The sequence below is a fragment of the Mus caroli genome, chromosome 16 (genome assembly GCF_900094665.2).
Source record: "Mus caroli chromosome 16, CAROLI_EIJ_v1.1, whole genome shotgun sequence".
NCBI lineage: Eukaryota > Metazoa > Chordata > Mammalia > Rodentia > Muridae > Mus > Mus caroli.
The window spans coordinates 46,688,481-46,709,777 of NC_034585.1; the positions used below are offsets into that span (position 1 = coordinate 46,688,481).

General features: G+C 40.7%; 1 protein-coding gene across 7 annotated transcripts in view; it reads left to right on the plus strand.

Annotated features, from left to right (window-relative positions):
• Positions 1 to 21,297, plus strand: part of Cd47 (CD47 molecule) — a 56,755-nt gene that overhangs the window by 7,951 nt on the left and 27,507 nt on the right. For 4 of the 7 annotated variants that reach the window (XM_021185141.2, XM_029470294.1, XM_021185142.2 and 1 more), the window contains exons 2-3: positions 4,904 to 5,251; positions 6,121 to 6,183. In XM_021185141.2, the coding sequence (XP_021040800.1) occupies positions 4,904 to 5,251; positions 6,121 to 6,183 (411 nt within the window). Of the gene's footprint in view, positions 1 to 3,932; positions 4,038 to 4,903; positions 5,252 to 6,120; positions 6,184 to 21,297 lie in introns of those variants that run through there. The other 3 variants (XM_021185144.2, XM_021185145.2, XM_029470295.1) reach the window with 2 other exon arrangements.

The following is a 21,297-nucleotide window of genomic DNA, read 5'->3' on the forward strand; positions in this document are numbered from 1 at the left end:
GAGGACCGGCTCCCTGGCTCAAGAACTGTAGAGAAGTCAAGACAAAAATGAAGCATGTGAATTGGGTTATTCATAAGAGGTAGTGATTTGGATAAGATCTGGAGCAACAGTACAGTAATAGTGAGCAGAGTGGAGTCCTGTTGACATAGTCTGGGAGTGCACAGAGGTCAAGAAATGCACATAGACCATTGATTGTCTTAGGATGCTGGGTAAGAGACATGAGTATGCAGGCTTTTTAAAGTTTGGTGGATATACAGTTATTAAAAGATGATTTAAAACACACCATAAATGGACTAAGGGGATGTGGAGGCTGGCAAGCCATGAGTCCTCTAGATGATGCACAAGAGTCAGCAATGGAAGCAAGCTCTGCGTAAAGAACTCATTTCTGGAAGGGAGAGTAAAAACCCATGGATACTCGAGGCTGTGGGTAAGATTGTGTGGGAAGTGTTTTAAGCCTCAGGCTTCCTGGGAGGACTCAATGTGAGTAGGGAGAGAGGGCACAAACTGGGAAGCAGAAAGGGGAATTGTCTCAGAGTCATTAAAAGGGGAGAAATTTTACATGGGATGTCGGAAAACATTAGGGGCCCGGATGAGCCGTGATGACCTGACAACCTCCTGTTCTTTAGGAGCAATGCAAATTTCCTCAGGAACCTGCTAGACAGGTTGATTTTCTGCCCTCCATAGCACTGCTGGTGCAGAAAGAGCTACACGTGTGACCTTGTGTTGTATAACCTGCTTATGGTCCCCCTAGGACAATTCTAAGCGACTAAAGATAAGTCCCGCTCTCTTATTTTTATTTTTCATTATCATACCCATCCCTCTATCCTGTCAGTGTCTCATCTGGGTTATTCTTAACTGCTGATTGCGTGTCTACTTTTCTGAGCTGAACACAGGAGCTGTAACATATGGATCAGGCCTCTCTGCCACTGAACAGCAGCTCTGCTCAGGACTGACATGAGGAGGTTTGCGTTGTTGCTGTTATGTTCATGGAAGCTGTGAGATCTAATATTTTTGGCAGTTGATATAGGTGAATCTTCCCCAGTTTATTTGGTAATTTGACAGTAATTCTGTCATCATCCTTTTAGGTTAAGTTTCCATACTCTGGAATAAGACTGCTATAGCATGTCTTACCTGGATGAATTTTCTTATGTTCATTATTTACCGTCATTTACTCTCAGTGTTAGCCAAAATTTCCTCAAAAGATAAAAGGCCCGTATCAGACGATGTTAGTGTTTCTAATAACATGTTTAGGGATATTTGGGGCTACTGTTACTTACTCATTATTATGAAGGTTTTCTTGGTTTAGCCAGGTCAAATTTACTTTTCATTTTACTGACAGCATTTATTCTGCTTAAATTACTTCAGCTATGAAATGTTTTCACTGCAAGAAGTAACACCATGTAATTAATAGCTTGTGGAGTCCCCGAAAGAGGTATATTCCAAACAAGTTAGAAAATTGTGGAGTGTTTGCCAGCCACCTCATTCTTACCTGGGGTCTTCTGGGGGAAAACCCTTATAGAATGGCAGATCCCTTCACTCGAAACTTCAGGAAAAGCATAATCTTCAACTGACTCATACGAATATAATTTTTAAATCTTGAAATGACTCATGCTGCTATAAAATGGACCTAACATCAACATTTTAATTTTACTCCTTAAGGAACAAACTAGCAAGTAGACAAAACCACTTTTGAAGGCAAATTGGTAGAGCAGACACATCATAGACAAGCAAGAATACTTAAAGGATTTATTAAGGGATGCAAAACTGGTCAGGATCTTCAGGGTTTTGTTTTTTTTGTTTGTTTGTTTTTTGTTTTTTTTTTAACTAATATTGTTGGAACCCTCTTCCGTGAGGAACAAATTCGTTACAATGAATAATTTCTATGTCTATAGAAGAATCTTGTGAATGGCACCCCCCCCCCTTCCAACAACTTACACAATTGTAGATGGTTGAAGTCCGTGGAAACAGAAGCTGTCTAGAATCTTACAATTGCAGATCTGCTAGGTAGTACTCAACAAGCAACAAGAAACTCTGGGAACTTTCTGTCTCTTTCAGAATCTTTACAGGTATTTTTCTGGTACTTCCCTTCCTTTGTGACGTCACTTCTTCCCCCTCTTCCTTTACAATGTGACTACTTGCCCTCAGAGTCTATCTCCAGGGAAATAACACATAACTCCATGGGTATAGAGATTGTAATTGGACTTGAAGCCTGGGGCTTCCTAATATTTGGGTGGCTAAAAATCTAGAGAACTGGAAAAGGTGAATCATGAATGCCCCCAAGGCTGCTTCAGATGGTGCATTCCTGGAAGAGTTCAGAGGACTCAGCTCATCCTAGTAGGTGCCAGGATGCCCGGTTCTAGGCTGTTGTCCTGTGTTTGTGCAGCATGGCATTGCTTGGGGAGCTTTTCTTAGTTGTTTTCTCCTGGGTTGCTCCCTAGTGTTCTAGGAAGTCATTCACTGTTTGCTCTGACCCTTCTTATTAAACTATGCTATAGAAAGATGAATTGCTTAGCACTGTGCACCAGTATGCCAGGCAGAGGACATGGGCTTGAGTGTCCTTGAACATAGTCCAGAGTGTATTCTGGTGAAGGTCTTTACTTACATTCAACACGATGAGTATTTATTAATAATTACATTCTTTTTTCTTTTTTTAAGTTTTCTTTATTAAACTAATAAAATTTATCTTAAAATAAACAACTCAGTATTGCCTTTTTTTTTATTAGATTTATTTATTTATTATATGTAAGTACACTGTAGCTGTCTTCAGACACTCCAGAAGAGGGCGCCAGATCTCGTTACGGATGGTTGTGAGCCACCATGTGGTTGCTGGGATTTGAACTCTGGACCTTCGGAAGAACAGTCGGGTGCTCTTACCCACTGAGCCATCTCACCAGCCCATATTGCCTTTTTTTAAGTCATCAAAATAATGTACAATAGTTAAATGCCTCTTAAATATACATAATATCTTCTGAAACTACAAGTAATATGCACTCAACAAGTTTTTAAAGATTATTTGGAGCATTAAACATGATAGAAGTAGGGACAAAACATCTCTTGTCATGCCCTCTATGAAAGGAAATTGTGAAATGTTCCTGATTAGATAGAAACTGATCCATCTCCAAGAAAGAATATGCAGCGTAACTGTGGCTTCATAGAATGAACTGGGCAGTGTTCCTTCTGTTTCTATTTTGTGGAATAGTTTGAAGAGTATTGGCATTAGGTCTTCTTTGAAGGTCTGATAGAATTCTACACTAAACCCAGCTGGCCTGGGGCTTTTATTGGTTGAGAGACTTTTAATGACTGACTGCTTTTATTTCTTTAGGGGTTATGGGACTATTTAGATGGTTCATCTGATCCTGATTTAACTTTGGTATTTGATATCTGTCTAGAAAATTGTTCATTTTCATCCAGATTTTCCAGTTTTGTTGAGTACAGTGCTAAGAGGAAAACTCATAGCTCTGAGTGCCTCCAAATAGAAACTAGCAGCTTAATAGCACACCTGAAAACTCTAGAACAAAAAGAAGCCAATACACCCAACAGGAGTAGACAGCAGGAAATAATCAAACTCATAGCTGAGGTCAACCAAGTAGAAACAAAAAGAACTATACAAAGAATCAACCAAACCAGGAGCTGGTTCTTTGAGAAAATAAACAAGATAGATAAACCCTTAGCCAGACTAACCAGAGAGCACAGAGACAGTATCCTATTTAACAAAGTCAGAAATGAAAAGGGAGACATAACAACAGAAACTGAGGAAATCAAAAAAAAAAAAAAAAAAAAACCCATCAGATCCTTGTACAAAAGCTTATATTAATAATTACATTCTTAGAGTAACATTTTTATGCCCTTAATTTTATGTCTGGTTTACATAGAAGGAGGAACTATTAATGATTAATGGAGTTAATGTTTTATATTCGTTGGTACTTTGGGTTTTAAAGGCAAAGTCAACAAGCTACTCAGATAAGAGCTTTGGATACATGGCCATGTTAGAAAATACAGCAGGAGTTCCTCCACATCTTTGCCATTTGAGTCAAATGGTAAGCAGGGCACTCAAGGGTGGTCTATGCCATTGAGAAGAGCCAATGGGTATTCTCTACTCATCAGCAGCATCTGCTCTTGCTTTCAGATTGTTTCTTGGCTTTTAGGGTAGTTTATGGTTTATTGGAGGAAGAAATACCTGTAATCTACATTTCAAAATTGTTCTGTAGAGTCAGTGAAATGTCGGGGTAGGAAAAATGCCATTCAATTGTGTGGAATCCTTTGTGTGGACTTGCATACAAAGCGCCTATCGCTGTCTCTTTTGAAGTGGGAAATAGCCACAGAGAACATTTTTTTTTTCCTCATTAGTATTCCAAGACTTCCCATCCTCTTGGAAAGATAAGATTTGATTCATTCCAGTTGCTTTGTATATTAAAGTATAATAGAACTGGCCACTTCTTTTGGGTTATGCAGCCTGAGTGAAGAGATAAATTTCATATCACTTTAGCACATTCCATCTAGAAGACGTGTATGGAAGTTGAGCCTGAATAGAATATTTGGTTTTCTATTCAGGATGTTCCCATAGTAAGGAGAGTATTTTTCTACATATATCAGTAAGCAGACATGATTACTTCAGAGCTTTCAAAGCTAGATACTGTACCTTGCATATTCCAACACAATTGGTAAATTTATCCGCAAGATGCATGGTATGCATACTTTGTATTATTAAAACCAAAAAAGAGAAAAGTTACAGTCTACTGGCTGGCGTGCAAATAATTTGTTGCTATTTTTCACCTTGTTCCTGTACTACAAGCATAAATGAACAATTGCAGTAGTTTTCTTTACATTAAGTGTTTGTAATATACCTAAGATAATACATCATATATACAGATTGTAATGAAATATTTTTGTGTCTGTATTCCAGGTTCAGCTCAACTACTGTTTAATAATGTCAACTCCATAGAGTTCACTTCATGCAATGAAACTGTGGTCATCCCTTGCATCGTCCGTAATGTGGAGGCGCAAAGCACTGAAGAAATGTTTGTGAAGTGGAAGTTGAACAAATCGTATATTTTCATCTATGATGGAAATAAAAATAGCTCTACTACAGATCAAAACTTTACCAGTGCAAAAATCTCAGTCACAGACTTACTCAATGGCATTGCCTCTTTGAAAATGGATAAGCGTGATGCCATGGTGGGAAACTACACTTGCGAAGTGACAGAGTTATCCAGAGAAGGCAAAACAGTTATAGAGCTGAAAAACCGCACGGGTAAGTGACACAGTTTGCCTGTTCTGAAACGTGTGTCGAGATATGGTTGCCACTGTGGGAGTGCTGTGAGGTGGGACCTTGGAAGAAGTCACTAGGGGGAATTAAGGCTCTTCTTGGGCAGGTGGGCTAGCTGTCTGGATAGAAAGTGAGTCTGGCACTCGTGTTTCTTTCTCTTTTACACACACACACACACACACACACACACACACACACACACTTCATCTAGCACATCTACAGCGTTGTGAGGTAGCACAAAGATCCTCCTCAGAAGCTGAGCAGGTGTCAGCCCCATGCAGTAGAACTTCTAGGCCTGAGAACCAGAAACCAAGTTAAGCTGCTTGTCAGACACCTCCTCCTGGAACTGTGTCACAGCAGGAGAAAACAGACTGAAAGCAAGCAAAAGTAATACCGTAAAACTCCGAAAGGCCTCCTGCATCCTAGTGATGCTGACCCTCTTAGAAAGAGCACAGTAGTAGCCAGACTTGTCTCTCATCTATAGCTCCTTCCCTCAGGAGCAAGGCCCAGCCTCAGCTATATAACATATTTGAGGCTAGCCTGGACAACAGGAAACCTCATGTTAAAAACAACCCTTCTGTTGACGTAATGGGTGTTTCTGTTCGTTGTCATCAAATGTAATTTATCTGAGTATGGTAGCCCATGACTGATCTTAGCACCTCGGAGGCTGAGACAGGAGGATTGCTGTAAATTGGAGGCAACCCTGGACTCTGTAAGTGAGTTACAGAAGAGCCTCAGGGCAAGACCTCACCTTACCAAGCCAAAAGAAATTTTTGCGAACAAAATGTACTTTTTATTATTCTATGAATTTGTAAAGTTCCTCCTGGTTATTTCGTCTTTTTGTGGTCTTATAGCCTTCAACACTGACCAAGGATCAGCCTGTTCTTACGAGGAGGAGAAAGGAGGTTGCAAATTAGGTAATCATGCTGATTTCTGGAGGCTTCTGTGGCCAGCTTGCTTCACTGGCCAGCAACTGGGAAGCAGGGATTCAACTTAACCGAATTGAATTCAGTCTTGATGCTAGCGTCCAGACTTTTCATGAGTGGGTTGGTGAGTTGCTGACAGCAGTGTTGTTATCTGAAGTAAACAGTCTCCTTTCTTTTCTATTTTTTTCTGCTGTCCTGGCTGATTATTATTATTATTATTTTTTAGAATCACATACAAGGAGTCCTAACAGTTTTAAAGAGTGCATCTTAAGCTCTACTTACACCAAAAGGTGTATTGCAGACCTCAGGGGTGATGACACTTTGAGAACCAGCTCTGGGTGGGATCAGGACTGCTGAATTAGGTCAGCTACTTCCCATCTGTTCTTGCTTTGAAAATGACAAAATGTCTCTTAGCAGATGTGTGTGTGTGTGTGTGTGTCCTGATTAAATATTCTGACCCAGGATTAGAAATCATCCAGTCTGAGTTACACATCCTATTCAGGACTCACTATTCACCCTGTTCATCAAGAAGGACTCTTCACTCAGTCCAAGCTGCCTATCTCTAGAAAATGAGGACGAAAATCTCATTTTCTCAGGGTGTGGTGTCCATGTGCTGCTGAGAAGGGGAGGGATGGCTTAGGAGGCAAGAAGAATTTGGAAGGCCTCTCACAGAGGCTCATGCACACCTTACTTTATGACTGATGCTAATTTGGGTTAAAACTATTTATTTATTTATTTATTTATTTATTTAAATGTCTGCCTTTCAGGATGATCTGGTCAGTCATGACTGTGTACAGGAAAAGATCATCCTCTACCTAGATGGAGATGTTCTGAGAGAGTGGATCGGTTCATGGGAGTGAAAGGGCCAGACCTTAGGAACAGTGGTTCTGGTCACTGAGGGGAAAAGTGATTAAAAACAACCAAACAACAACCAACCAACAAAAAGCAAACCATTAGTTTGAGACTGAAAAAGACAGACATGGAACAGAGATGAGTGGGAAGGGAATCCCAGTGTCTGAGATGAAGACAGAGCTTATTGTGTATAACTGCCTTATCTTTGTTTACCATATACATCCCCAACCAAAAGCCAAGTTTTATTTTGTGCCATTAAGACGGGACAATGTTTTGTTGTATGCAATGTAAAAATTCTACCAGAAGCTTAAAGTTTCTGACTTTTTATACACTTTCATTTATTTATTTACTTCTAAAGTATCTGGTGTTGCATGGGAAGCAGCAGAAATAGAGAAGTGCTCTGGACCCTTAATTTAGTCATCCTGAGTGGTTGCGTCTTATGTAGCTGTGCCATGGTATCAGAACCTACGGAGGTTCTCTGTTATCCCACTTGGCTAACCACCATCGTGACTGCAATATGGAGCAGATACATCAGCCCAGACATCCCCATGCTAACCTCAGGCACTCACCACACCTTGAATTACTCCTGACTGGCAGACTCTAATGCGTCACCTCTATCTGTGACTCTGTCAACTCAGTAATAATCCATCAATGAATTATTGAGTTATAATGAATGTATATGAATTACAGTCAACCAGTAACAAATGATCTTCCATGGCGTGCCCCACTCGGCATGATGCCCTTGAACTGCTGGGGGTTTTTGTGTTTGACTATGTTTATTTGTTTGCTTGTAACACAACGTTCATAACAACAACTAACCCCGTGGGTTTTTAACTAAGGTGTATCCCATTGTTTCGTAGTAGCTCGTTTAATCATTCCCCTCTGCGAGACGTTATGATCACTTTCAGTTTTGGGTTATCTACTAAGTATATGCTGATTTTTTTTTTTTTCAAAGGAAATCACTAACAGGATTCCAGAGTGGCTGTTCTTTTTTACAGTTATTGTCAGCAATATGAATGACCTAATTTCTCTGCATCTTTGTTGTGATAGGGTGCTGCTGTTTTATAACAGTTTTCTCTCTCTTTAAAATTGTGTGTGTGTGTGGGGGGGTGAATTTTAAAATTAGCATACAAGGCATTACAATACCTTGGCGTTTTCAAAGTGTATTTTAGTAGATTCTCTTGCCCCTCACCTCCCTGCTCCCGTTACTTCTGGCCCCTTCCTTGGAGCCCCTTCCCCAGTCTCTTTGCTTCATTCCTGTACCCTGTGTCCTTTGCCCACTCCCCGTCTTTTCTAATCATCCATTTTCATTAGTTGTTGGTCTCCTTTATAGCATTATAGATTTTTATTCCACCCCCCTCACACCCCAGGCTAGGATCTGCATGTGAAAGAGAACATGTGTCTTTTGTCTTTCCGGAACCATCGATTTTCCTGCAAGCTTCATTGGCTTGTTTTCTTGCAGCTGAATACAACCCTGTGTGTATGCGTACCACTTTTCATTATCCAGCCATCATTTACTTAGGCTGGTTCCATGTCCTTGCTGATGTATGGAGTGCAGTGGTAACATGGTTGTGCACTGCTCTTTGGTAGAATATACAATTGTTGGGAGTATGGCTAAGAGTTATAGCATAGTTAGGCTATACAATAGGTTTCTTAGAAACTTCCATATTTATTTCCATAATGGTTGGACTGCCACTAGCAATAAATAAATAAAATGTTGCTTCTTTCCTCGCATCCTCATGAGCATCTATTGTCAGATTTCTTGATGATAGCCATTCTGACTAGGATGAGATGGTATCTCAAAGTGGCTTTACTTTGCAATTCCCTGATGACTAAGGATGCTGAACACTTTTAAAAATATGCCTTAGCCGTTTGTGTTTCTTCTTTTGAGAATTGTGCATGCAATAGCCTACAGTTGTTTTGTTTCCCTTTAGTTTTCACTCTCTGTAAGTTCTGATCTTATCCTGTTATTTCTGTTATTTCTGTTAAAGATACTGTAGCTGTCTATTGCCTGGGCTGATAGTTTCTTTGCTGTGCAGAAACTTTAATTTTATGTAGTTCCATCTGTTGATTCTTGGAGCTGGTTCTTGCGCTATTACAGATCTATTCCAAAAGTTCTTACCTAAACATTTCTCTTTAAATGTATGCTATATATTTTCCTCTAATAACTTCAATGTTTGGGGTTTTAAATTAAGGAGTTTGATCCATTTCTAACTGATTGTCATACGGGATAAACAAAATGGATCTGAAGATTCTACAGGAAGACGTCCAATTTGGCCATCACTGTTCTTTTGAATACACTGTCTTTTTTTTCAACTGCATATTTTTGATGTCTTTATTGGTTTCTATGTTCTGTTCCATTGGTATCCTTGCCTAGCTGGGCATCTGCATTTATCACCATAGTTCTGTAGTGTGATTTGAAGTCATAAACACAATGCCTTCAGCTATGTTTTCCTCCTTAGGATACCTTTGGCCGTTTGTGGTCTTCTGTAGTCCCATGTGGACTCTTGGATTGGTTTTCCATTTTTTTCTAGTTCTTTTAATAATAGCATTGGGATTCTGATATGAATTACATTGAGTCTGGTAAATGACTTTTGGTAATATAGACATTTCCATGATATTAATTTCCTCACCCCAGGAGTATGGGATGGCCTCTCTATTGTATAGTGTTTCCTTTGATGTCCTTTGTCGATGTTTTGAAGTTCTCACTGCTGATGTTTTTCACTCCCTGGGTTAGTTCTTTTTGTGTTGTTGTTTTTTGTTTTTTTCAAAACAGGGTTTCTCTGTGTAGCCCTGGCTGTCCTGGAACTCACTCTGTAGACCAGGTTGGCCTCGAACTCAGAAATCCGCCTGCCTCTGCCTCCCGAGTGCTGGGATTAAAGGCGTGCGCCACCACGCCCGGCCCCTGGGTTAGTTCTATTCCTGTGTTGGGAATGACAAATCATTTCTTGTTTTGTGAGTTCTCTGTTAGTATTTGTGAAGGCTACTGATTTTTATATATTTATTTTGTACCTTACAACTTTACTAAAAGTGTTTGTTTATGTTAGAGTCTATAGAGTCTTTCAAATATATATTCATACCATATGCAAATAGGGAAAGTTTGGCCTCTTCCTTTTCTGTTTCTATTCCTTTCATGTCTTTCTCTTGTTTCATTGCTGAAACTTCAAGCACTACATTGACTTATAACAGTGAAGTGGATATCGTCTCATTCCTGATTTTAGAGACAGAGCTCTCAGTTGTGCTCTGTTTACTACAGTGTTGACTCTAATGTATTTTCCTTTATTATTTTGCCATATATTGGCAATGTGGCATATATATATATATATATATATATATATATATATATCTTCCTTTTATCATGAAGGTACTTTGAAGTTTGTCAGGCATCTTTTCTCCATTATTGATATGATGATATAATCCTTAAGTTACCTTATATGGTATACACTTAGTGATTTGTGTATGTTGAACCACACCCATGGATGAAACTCACTTGATTATGATATAGGATCTTTTAAATATGTTCTTGAATTTAAGAAATTTGAAGTTTTGCACCTATGTTCCTAAGGGAAATTGCTAAGTAGTTTTCTTTTCTTTTTTTGTCTTTGACACTAGCATAATAATAGCTTTGTAGGATGAATTTGGTGGTGTTCTTTCCCTTTCTATTCTGTGGAACAAATTGAGGACTGTTGGAATTAGATCTTCCTTGAAATTGTGGTAAAATTCAGCCATAATTCCATGTTATCCTGGGCTTTTCTTTGTGTGGGGACTTTTGATTAAAGCTTCAATCTTGTGGCTTGTAATGGGTCAATTTAAATTATTCATATCTTCTGTCTTTAATTTTGATAAATGATCTGCATTTAGAAATGCTTTTACTTCTTCTTAGGTTTTTGTAGTTTTTTGGAGTGTGTGATCTCAAAATATTCCTAATGGTACTCTGGGGCATCCATCTCCTTCTTTGTTTTTCTCAGGTTAGCTAAGGGTTTATCAATCTCATTAGCCAAGGCTTTGATCTTCAGTACTGTTCTTTAGTCCCTATATCATTTCTTTCTCTCACAAACTTTATGGTTCCCTGCCATTGTTGGGATTGGAACTGTCCCCTTGCTTTTCCAGAGCTTTGAAGTATATTTATGTGAGTTGAAGTGTTGTTTATATGAGATGTTTCTTCCTTATTAGTACAAGTGCTTATCATCATGTACAAGATCTTAGGACTACCTTGGCTGAATCCCAGAGGTTGTTCTCTCTGGTTTCAAAATACAATTGTCTCGTATCTCACTATTTTCATAGTTTCTCTTCCTGTTGATTACTACGTGTATTTCCTGGTGTTCTGATAAAGAACAAGGAATTATCTCAGCTTTTTTTGTTTGTTTGTTTGACTTGTGACCTATTACTATTATGTCATCAGTTTGGAATAAGTGGAAGATTGCAATGGGTTGTGTTGGGCAGTTGTATGTTATTCTTTATGCTTCTTTGTCATAGTTTGTTCATTGCTAGGATGGATTAGTCTTTTAAGTTTTAATTCTCTTTCTTCCAGTTCTATGTGGATGTTTGTTTGTTTGTTTGTTTTTCTGTGATTCTTGCTAGAATGGAGAGCTCTGTGACAATCCCCTGTGGAGACTGATCATGTCTGATGTTGATCATAGTGAAGTCACCTGAGGTTGCTGAGATGTCTGGGCTTATCAGGGTGATAGCAGGGTCACTAATGGGCCACATTCTGATCACGTATATTAAACTTGCTTGTCTCACTCTGAACGCTATAAACTTCTGAGAGCTGGAATCAGAATCCCAGTTGCTCACTAGTAGAGTCAAAGGCATGGTTCCCTGGTAAACACTGGAGCCAAAGATTCAGTCCTGTGGCGGACTCTAGGAATGCTGGAGTCAAAACCTCAGCTGGGCTGTGAACTTTGAGGCTATTGGCATCGAAGGCCAGGCCCTAGCAACTTTTATAGTTAACTCAGAGGAGGTTGCATTTTCATACATGTATACCAGTAGACTTTGTTCTTATCTGTTCCCCTTACTGCCCTCCCCTGACCTTAACCTCCACTTGCTGGTCCCCTTTCTCCCCTACAACTCATCTTTACATCAGCTTTGATGTCCCATGTAGCCCATCATCCTGTTTCTGCCTCTGTTTGCTTTAGACCTACAAACCTTCTCAAGGTCTTCTATTTGCATGTTTTACATACAAACACTTAATTATTTACATATATGTAAATGTATGTAAAACAAGAGGGACAGGTGAGGATGGCTTGTTTTACTTACCACAATGACCCCCAGTTCTATCTAATTTCCTGCAGCTGTCATAATTTTATTCTTATAGCTGAATAAAACTCCATTGTGTGTATATACCATACATTTTTCTCTGTTGATGGCCATGTGGGCTATTTTCTTGCCTTGGTTATTGTGAGTAGGGCAGCAATATAAGAATCCCTCAGGTTTACTGAGGACTCATATAGATAGAGCGTGTTGTAGTTCTACTTTTAGTTTTTGGAGGGACATCTTTACTGATTTCCATTGCTCCTATGACAGCGTTGTATTCTTCCCAGCTGTGTGTAAAGGCTCCACTTTCCGTACATCCTTAGCAGTATTTATTGTTTTCCGTACATCCTTAGCAGTATTTATTGTTTTCCTAATGCTAGGCATTCTGGCTAGAATGAGATGGAATCTCAAAGCTAAGGATGTTTAACATTTCTTCACGTGTTCTTTCATTTCTTTGTCTTTCTCCCTCTGAAAACCGTTCGGGTCTCAAGCTCATTTGTTAAGTGGTTGCCTTGGGATGATTTGCTAACTGGATGATTTCTCTTTCTGAGAACTCTGTTCAGGTGTTGACCAGATGAATTGGTGTTTTATTTTTGGAGTTCTTTGTAGGATTTAGGTGATAATCCCCTGTCCGACACATTGTTAGCAAAGGTATTCTCCCATCCTGTAGCTTGTCTCTTTGTTCTTGGAGCCACTTTGAGTGGGAAAAGGAGTCAGTAAAAGAAACCTTGGCATACAACATCATTTTGGGAAGAATATGTGTTTGTTACCAGAATGATGTTTGTTTTGTGGACTTGGAGATTTAGGTATTACAAATCATTTTTACTGTGTTGTGCTTTTTGTGCAAATGTAAGTGTAAACAAGAAAGAGAAATTATCTAGGATGTAATTGAATTCCACTCAGTAGAACACAGGTAATGGTGAGCATTTGTTGCTCTGGAGCACAGGAGCTGACAGTGTGCAAACACTGAGTGACATTCATACGTTTCTAGGCCAGTGCTTCAGGACTTGAGTTCAGAGAAAGCTCCCCACCCCCTTTTTGTTTTATACTTCATCATTTCTTAACCTGGGAAAACTTAAGAGGCTCAACTTACCCTGTGATCAGGGTCTTTAAAATGGTTATTAGTATTTATTGAATAGTGGTTTTCATCCATGTGTATAATGTATTTTGATTGTATTCACCCCCATTACTCTCTCTGTCCTCCTGTTCCCACTGATCTCCAATCTTCTTTCCAAATAGTTCCCCATCTTCTTTCACATCCTCTTTGAGTATGAGTATGAGTATGTGATCCAAAGACTTTATACGAGTTGCTTTTAGAAGCATTGGGTGTGTGTGTCTGTGTGTTTGTGCGTGTGTTGTGTGTGTTTTGGGGGGGAGGGTGCTTACATACAAGAGTAGGAACGACTTAGCAGTGTCTATACTGTGAGGAGTGGTGGACACCTGAGTGGCAAAGTCTTGAATGAGTATGGGCTGTTGACACGCCCCATGGCCATATCAGGGTCCATAGGAAAATGACAAAGCGTGATGTCACCCCTTGGGGGCGGGTGAGGCTCGGAGTAAGGGCAAAGCCTTTTTTGCCTGGTCCACGAGGATACTGGTAGTCTGTGCAGAAAATGTCCACCATAGCTTTATCCCCTCCCTCTGATATTTTATAGCCTAAAAGCTGCTCCCCTAATGGAGACTGTTGCTATCCAAGTTAGCTAAATGTCCGTGTTTAGTTGTAAGTCATATCCTTGTCTGCTTATTCAACTGTATAACGTAAGCGTGCTGGGCTTCGAGAGTGCTGCAGTCTTCCCATCAGAGGGCCCAGCATATCTGACTATCTGGCTGGCTGTGCATGTTTGTCTTTTCTTGGTTCTCTTCTTATCTCAGTTAGGTCAAGTCCTTGAGGCTGTGCGTGCAAAGGTGTAACATAATACCACAAAACAAACAAACAAAAACGAACAAGACTCTAAAATCATGTCTCCTTCAATTCTTAATACTGCCAAGCGGCTGTAGATTCTCAGAGAAGGGTGAGACCTTGTGAGTCCCTCTCCCCTCCATCACAGGACATCGGCAGCTCCAATCTTGGGCAGATTTTGTGTACGTAATCATAGTTGTTGTGAGTTCAGTAGAACAATGGCTTTGTCATGCTTGGAAGACAGTATTCTACAATACTAAGCCCTGTCCTCGGGCTCTTACATTAGTTTTCTTCCCCCTTCTGAGCTTTGCAGATGGTAGTACAGTGTCCCATTTATGGCCGTGCATTCAGTAGTCACATACTCTCAGTCTTTGGTCCTCAATTTTTCTTAGCAGCAAAATGAGGATGCCATCTCCATCACTGCATTCTGGGCTAGAAATAAGGTATCTCCTTGGCAAAGATTCGTTAGGTGCTGATTGTGGGTCAGTCGGGTGCTGAGGCGGGCTGTATGGACTCAATGATAAGATGCTACTTCAAGGTTCTAGTTAGTGAGTACAGTAGAGATGACAAGCGGGGAATGGCCTCCCATTTGTCTGAGTGCATCCCAGATGTATTATTTATGCCGTGTGCTGTGCTTTGCTCAAAACGCTGGGACACAGATGTAGGTGTTACCTCTTCTCAGTACAGAAAGCAAATGAGATTCAAGTAATGTGTTCAAGGTCAAACACACTTCCAGGACCTTACCCTGGATTTCCCTGGCTTGAAAAGAAATAGCATAAGATATAACGACTATGAAAGCATTTATAACAATATGTAAATAATGAAAATTAAAATTACTCATTAATATTCCTATTAGCAATGGTACAGAAAACCTACGATAGTTACTCTAAGGACCTAAGATTTCTGGATTTTGCGTGAAGAGATCAGCTTAACACTGTTGTACGTTCTGTTGTCCTCACTGCGCTATAAACTGCATTCATAGTGATGACGCGAAGCTAGCAGAGTTCTTAAGTGTCACAAGTGCTGAAGCCTGAAGCAATGCACATTTATTAGCTAACAGTTTTATAGTTCTGATCATGATGTGACTGTGCCTTGTGTTCAATTCTATGACAAAAATCAAGATACTGACTGCTGACCACAGTCTGTTCTTACTGGGGTTTTATGAACCTGTTAAAAGCTCACATAATTGCCACTGAATTCAGTTCCTTCACAGATCAAGGCTGAGGGCGCTACTTTGCAGGGTGCCAGGGTCTTGCCTCCACTTCTGCAGGTGCAGGCAGGCTTTGCCATGTTGTCCTGCTCATGTGCATAGCCAGGGTCAGGGACTTTATCTCACGGAACCCTTCTAATGTGTCCCACTTCTTTTTCCAGGAAGAGTCCAGGGTCCTTTAAGAATCATTTGATTAGACCAACTTTTGTCCTTCAAGGACAACCTCCTATTGTTAATGTCAACTGATTGTCATCTTAATTGCATCAGCAAACTTCCTTTTCTAGTTGTAATAGTTCTAGGAACTCTAACCTACTCAGTCTTATATACAGAAAAAGAGAATTGCACAGGTAATTATGTCAGAAATGGGAGTTCACCTTGGAATTCGGACAAGCCATGTCGAGACCCCAGAAAAGCCATCATAGTCCTGAAGCATCAAGTCAAGACTTTTCCTTGAATTCTAATGTTACCAATTTTATTATGATCTTTTGCCAGAGATCCTTTTGCTATGTTTTGGAGATTTGTATATGTATATTTTATAGTATCTTTTATTTCTTGAAATTATATCGTTTCCCCTTCCCCTTACTTCTTCCAGCCTCTACACTGTAGGCATCCCTTGTTCTCTCAAATTCAAGGCGTCTTTGCATTTAATTGGTTTTGCACAGGCACACACACACACATACTTCTAAATATTCAAATACAAACTGCTAGGTCCATATAATGTTACTTGTATGTATATGATCTCAGGGTTGACCACTGGATATTGAATAACCAATTAAGGAATTCTTCCTTGGGGAAAGCACTTTTTCCCACTCTCAGCATCCCCCAGTTGCCAGTAGGTCTTTGTCTGGAGTTGAGTCTCATGAGCTTTCCCAATCTGAGGTTAGCATGGCCAATGGTGATGTCATGGTTAAGGTAGCCATGTTGATGAGACTTCATGGATGCTGCCTTTATAGTTTCTAGGAGACACATTCTCACAGAAAATTTCCTGTCCTTCTAGCTCTTAACAGTCTTTCTGCCCTAACAGATTTTCTGCAAAAATCCCCGAGGCGTACATGCAGGAATTGTGTCACAGATACATCTGTTGGGATTGAGCATGGCATAATCTCTTGTTTTCTGCATTTTGATCAGCTATGATTTTTTTTTTATTATTATGGACTCTGTTGCAAAGAAAAGTTTCTTGATGAAGTGTAAGAAGTACACTTACTTGTGGGCATACAGATAAATATTTAGAATATTTTCAGGAATAAGGCCAATTTAGTGACCTGGGTGTTGGGGGTTTACCTCCGAGATTCATGACTTCACACTAGCCCTGTGTACTTGACTAGGTTTACAGTACTGGACAGAGTTTCCTTCTTGCTGAGCAAGCCTTAGGTCTAACTAAAGAGCTTTTTGTTACCACCAAGGTATACATACTTCTATTTCACCCCTAGGAATACTGTACCATGCTGGGTGTTGTTGTTGTTCATAGGCATTAACATGTTGCATATGTTGTTGCTTGCTTCCCTCCTCTGCAAGCTTGCATATAACATTCTGATTCCATAGAAGTCCGACCTCAGGGAGGAGGCTTTTGAGCCAGATTCAGCTCAGGTCCTCTAAGTCCTGTGTCTGCAGTTCATGCTGTTCTCACCAATAGCCTATAGTGTATGGGGAGTCTCTTGGACAAGTCTTTACCAGTAACTCAGAGGGGGATCCTCATGCCTGCTGTTGGTGTTTTTGTCAGATAGTCTGTGGCTTTTGTGGAGAGCATTGTCAGGCCACAAGGGAAAATGGTATTTAAATGGTATGTGTATAGATGTATCTGAAGAAGAGGGATGGTCCCTTCACTGTTTTAGGCAGGCCCATTTTGCACAGGTGGCATCCTGTGTGTCACTAACAGTCAGATTGGAGGCAAGGGTTAAATACCCTCCTTAGTATCACGTCTGTCTTTTTGATATAAGAAGTTCATTTTCCCGGGGTCCATCTTCCTTAACGAGGACTGGGCGCTTGGGAGCACGTAGGGGAGAGTCGTCAGCAATAGCTTGGGTAGAATCACAGTGAATGCCCTTGGAGTATCTTTCCCAATTCTGCGATACTGTTCTTAGATCATTTTATGCTTAATTAATTTCCTTAATGCCACAGAAAGTCAGAGCCGAAATGGATCTTAGAGACGTGCCTTGTCTCTCACTCCCCATGGGGAGGAGTAGTTAATGGCACCTGACAACACTTCTGTAAATCAGTGGCTTAATGGACATCTAAATGGGTTTCTATAAAACATTGGGGCTTTTCCCCTAGCGTTCTTTTTGACAGGGTCTAGCTATATAGTTCAGGCTGGCCTTGAACACATGATACTTCTGCCTCAGCTTTCTGAGCATTGACATTGTAGAAGTGGACCCACCATGCCTAGCTCCATCGATTCTCCAGCCAGCTCAATTGATTCTTAACTGTCCAGTTCAGTGAATCTGCATTTCCCCAGCATAACAGATTAGAGAAAGGCAACACAGTTGTGACTGTGACAGAAGCTAGACCCCAGCAGAAATCTGTGGCAGTCATTTTAAACAGAGAGTCGTAGACATCCCCCTGCCACCCCTCCCCAATACGTGCCACCGGGGAACATGTAGAAGACCTTGGTGTGGTAATGAGGGCAGAGTGTATGAAGTTTGCATCAATCTCTGGCAGATTCTCCTATGTCCCTAATAAGAATCTTCGACCATAATATTTTTTTTCTGCTGTGTATCGTTTCTTACAGTCCTTGAATTGTCCTCCCCCCATGTCTCATTACTTCTTCATAGAATCTTCTAGGTCTTGAGTACTCATCGACTCTATCGCAGTAGCTCATTCTCGGTTTCTCTTGTGCCAGGCAGTTCACCTGAGACCATCCCAGCTTGCCACTGACTATGTGGTGTGTGTAGACACTAGGTACCATCGCCTCTCAGGGACCTACCTGACGAGATCCTGTGGCCCATCCTGCAGTACTGACAAACATTTTAATTTAGTGTGGGATAGCAAGGTGGCTCAGCAGGTCAAGATGCTCACTGCCAGGTCTGACTATATGAGTTCAGTCTCTGGGACACACACATGGTAGACAGAGAGAACCAACTTCTGTAAGATGTTATTGGACACACACACACACAGAGTGAGAGAGACAGAGACATAGAGACAGAAAGAGAGAGCGAGAGAGAAATAGATAAGAAAATCAGGTTATTTTCTTTCAATCATAAGAGCCTTTCAAACATGTGCCGTCTATCAGTCTTGGAATTAAATCTCTATGCCCTAACAAGCTGTTAAGGCATGATCTTCCCTCCACACACCCTTCCAATCTATTCTGCACCTCTAGATTCCATTCATAGAGGTCATCCATTTGGCTCCTTGATCTGCTGTCCTTTGACTCTTCTCAGTCTCCTTCCCACATAAGACTCAGATCAGTTCCTCCCCCCAGAGGCCTTTCCCATGCCTCAAGGAATCTGTTCTCTACTTTCATTCCTTCTTAGGGTCAGCGTCCCCTATAGTTAACTGCTAATCAGCTCTTGTATCAAGGAGAGCTTTATCTATGGTGGGCTGTCTTTGAATGTTGGTAGCATAACTGAAAATGAAGAGACCATTGTTGTTGCTAATGGCTTCCTGCTACAGTGTCCTAAGATGGTTTGGCGTTTAGGAGGGAAGGTTGGTGAAGACACATGATTGTCAGCTCAGGTTAAACATGAAAGTACACAAAGATTATATTTTAGTTTGAGAGCTAGCAGGATTTCTGTCTACACAGATGTGGGATGGGAGAGAGATACGAGTCAAGTAAAATTAAAAACCTGGACTGACCACAGCTGGAATGAGGATGCTTGGTGAGAAGGTGGTAGGAATACTGGAGAGAAGGAGGGGTTTGAAAACAGAAGGTACTTAGGTCCTTAATTCAGTGCGCCTCTTTTTCTATAAGTTAATAATTCCATATATCCTATAGAGATAAATAGTGACCCTATACAACTCAAAGCAGAATAATGGAAGGTCTTGATTAGGAAAAATGAATTAAGCATACTTATAAAGGTTTTGCTCACATCTTTGCAGAAGAGTGGTACCTTATTTCTTTGCTGCGTAGGATTTTATACTGTGCAAGGTGGTATAAAGGGATACTGAGTTACACAGTTGGACCTTCAGGACATCTATGGGCATTTCTCTCAGAGATCTGCAACCAACGAGCATCAAAACCTGGCATTCCATTTGTCACAGTTAGGGTTTCTGTTGCTCTGATACACCATTACCCAAAGCAGCGTGGGGTTCATTTCCATCATTGAAGGAAGCTAGAACAGGAGTTCAGGGCAGGAACTCGGGGCAGGAACGGAGCAGAAGCCATGGTGCCGCTTACTAGCTTATTCCTCATGCCTTGCTCTCCCTGCTTTCTCATAGTACCAGGACCACCAGGCTCAGCAGGGCACTGGCCCCAGTTATCTGGGCCCTCAATTGTCAACCAAGGAAAACAGCACAGGCTCACCCATAGGCCGATATATTTTCTTAATTGAGCTTCCCCCTTCCAAAATGACTCTAGCTTGTGTCAAAGTGGCATCATAGCAGCCGGCACACTAATCTGAAATATTTGTTATCTTCAACCGCAAATATAGTGTGTCTCCTGTGAGTAGGGCAGAGCATTAGATCCTGGTATTAGCAGATTAGCACTGGTATCTCCAAGATAGAATTTACAATTTCATTATAGGGATTGATGTAAACCTTTCGCCAGTATTTAGTATATAAACTTAATATACTAAAGTTTATAAGTTTAATATGTCTGTCATCGTGGATGAAAGCCTGTGAACTTCCACACTGACACCAAAGGCAGAAGGAATGCATGGTGCTGATCTCAGGGATGCCAGGGCTCTCTTAGGACAGGAACCAGGAGCAAAGGGACCCTAGCACACACCCTGTATAGGCAACTTTGAAATCTTTCAGTAAGTTGACTTGATTTCATTTTTAGAGAAAAACAGAATTCACACATAACATTTCAGTCCAGTGGGATTATCAGTTGAAGTAAAATGTAGCATTTTAACAAATGAACTGCAGTCTTATTGGTGATCTTAGTACCTAAGGGCCATGCATATAGGATGTGGGGTAGGAGATATTTTCACTAGGTGACCTATAAACACTTAGACGGCTTCCTTAATAACCTAACGTTTCTTGTGCTTCCATAAAACTATCTTTTTGAAGTCAGCGGCTTCTAAGTTAAGTCTTCTCTTCCAGAGCCAGTTTAAGAAAAGGCCAGGGATACCTGTGTTGGTCTTAGTCACAGTCATCAGAAGGACCTCGTGGCCCTGACAGTTCCTTTACCTAGCTGTCCACATCAAGCATATAGGAGCACTTACAGTTGATGACTGTCGCACACACAGGGATTCAAGAGGCTGGATACCCAAGGAACAAGAGCATGGGGCTACTGAAGAAAATATGTTGTTTTATGGGCCAGGGTTTCTGGGTCAGTGGAGATTTGATTGCAGTTCAAATTTAAGGGTCTGAGTTCAGATCCCCAGCATCCACACAGAGGCTGAGGCACAGCACTGGAGACTTAGAGACAGCTATGCTCCTGCACCTAGTCTAATCAATGATCTTCAGGTGTGAGAGAGACCCTGACTCATAAAACAAGTTGGAAAGCTATTGAGAAAGACAGCAGACATTAACGTCTGGGCTCCACATGGGTGCACCTATCTTACATACAGTCAAAGAAGTTGTTTGAGTAAGTTATACATGGAAAATGTTTTGCCTTTGTGTATGTGTGTGTGTGTGTGTGTGTGTGTGTACGTATGTGTGTGTAAACCTTGGCCCACAGCTGTAGTTAATTCTATTTTCTACTAGAGTAATAAGGATATACTTGAGACCATTAGCAGTGGGTAAACACTATACAGTCAACACTAATTATGATTTTTGTTTTCTTTCCCTACAG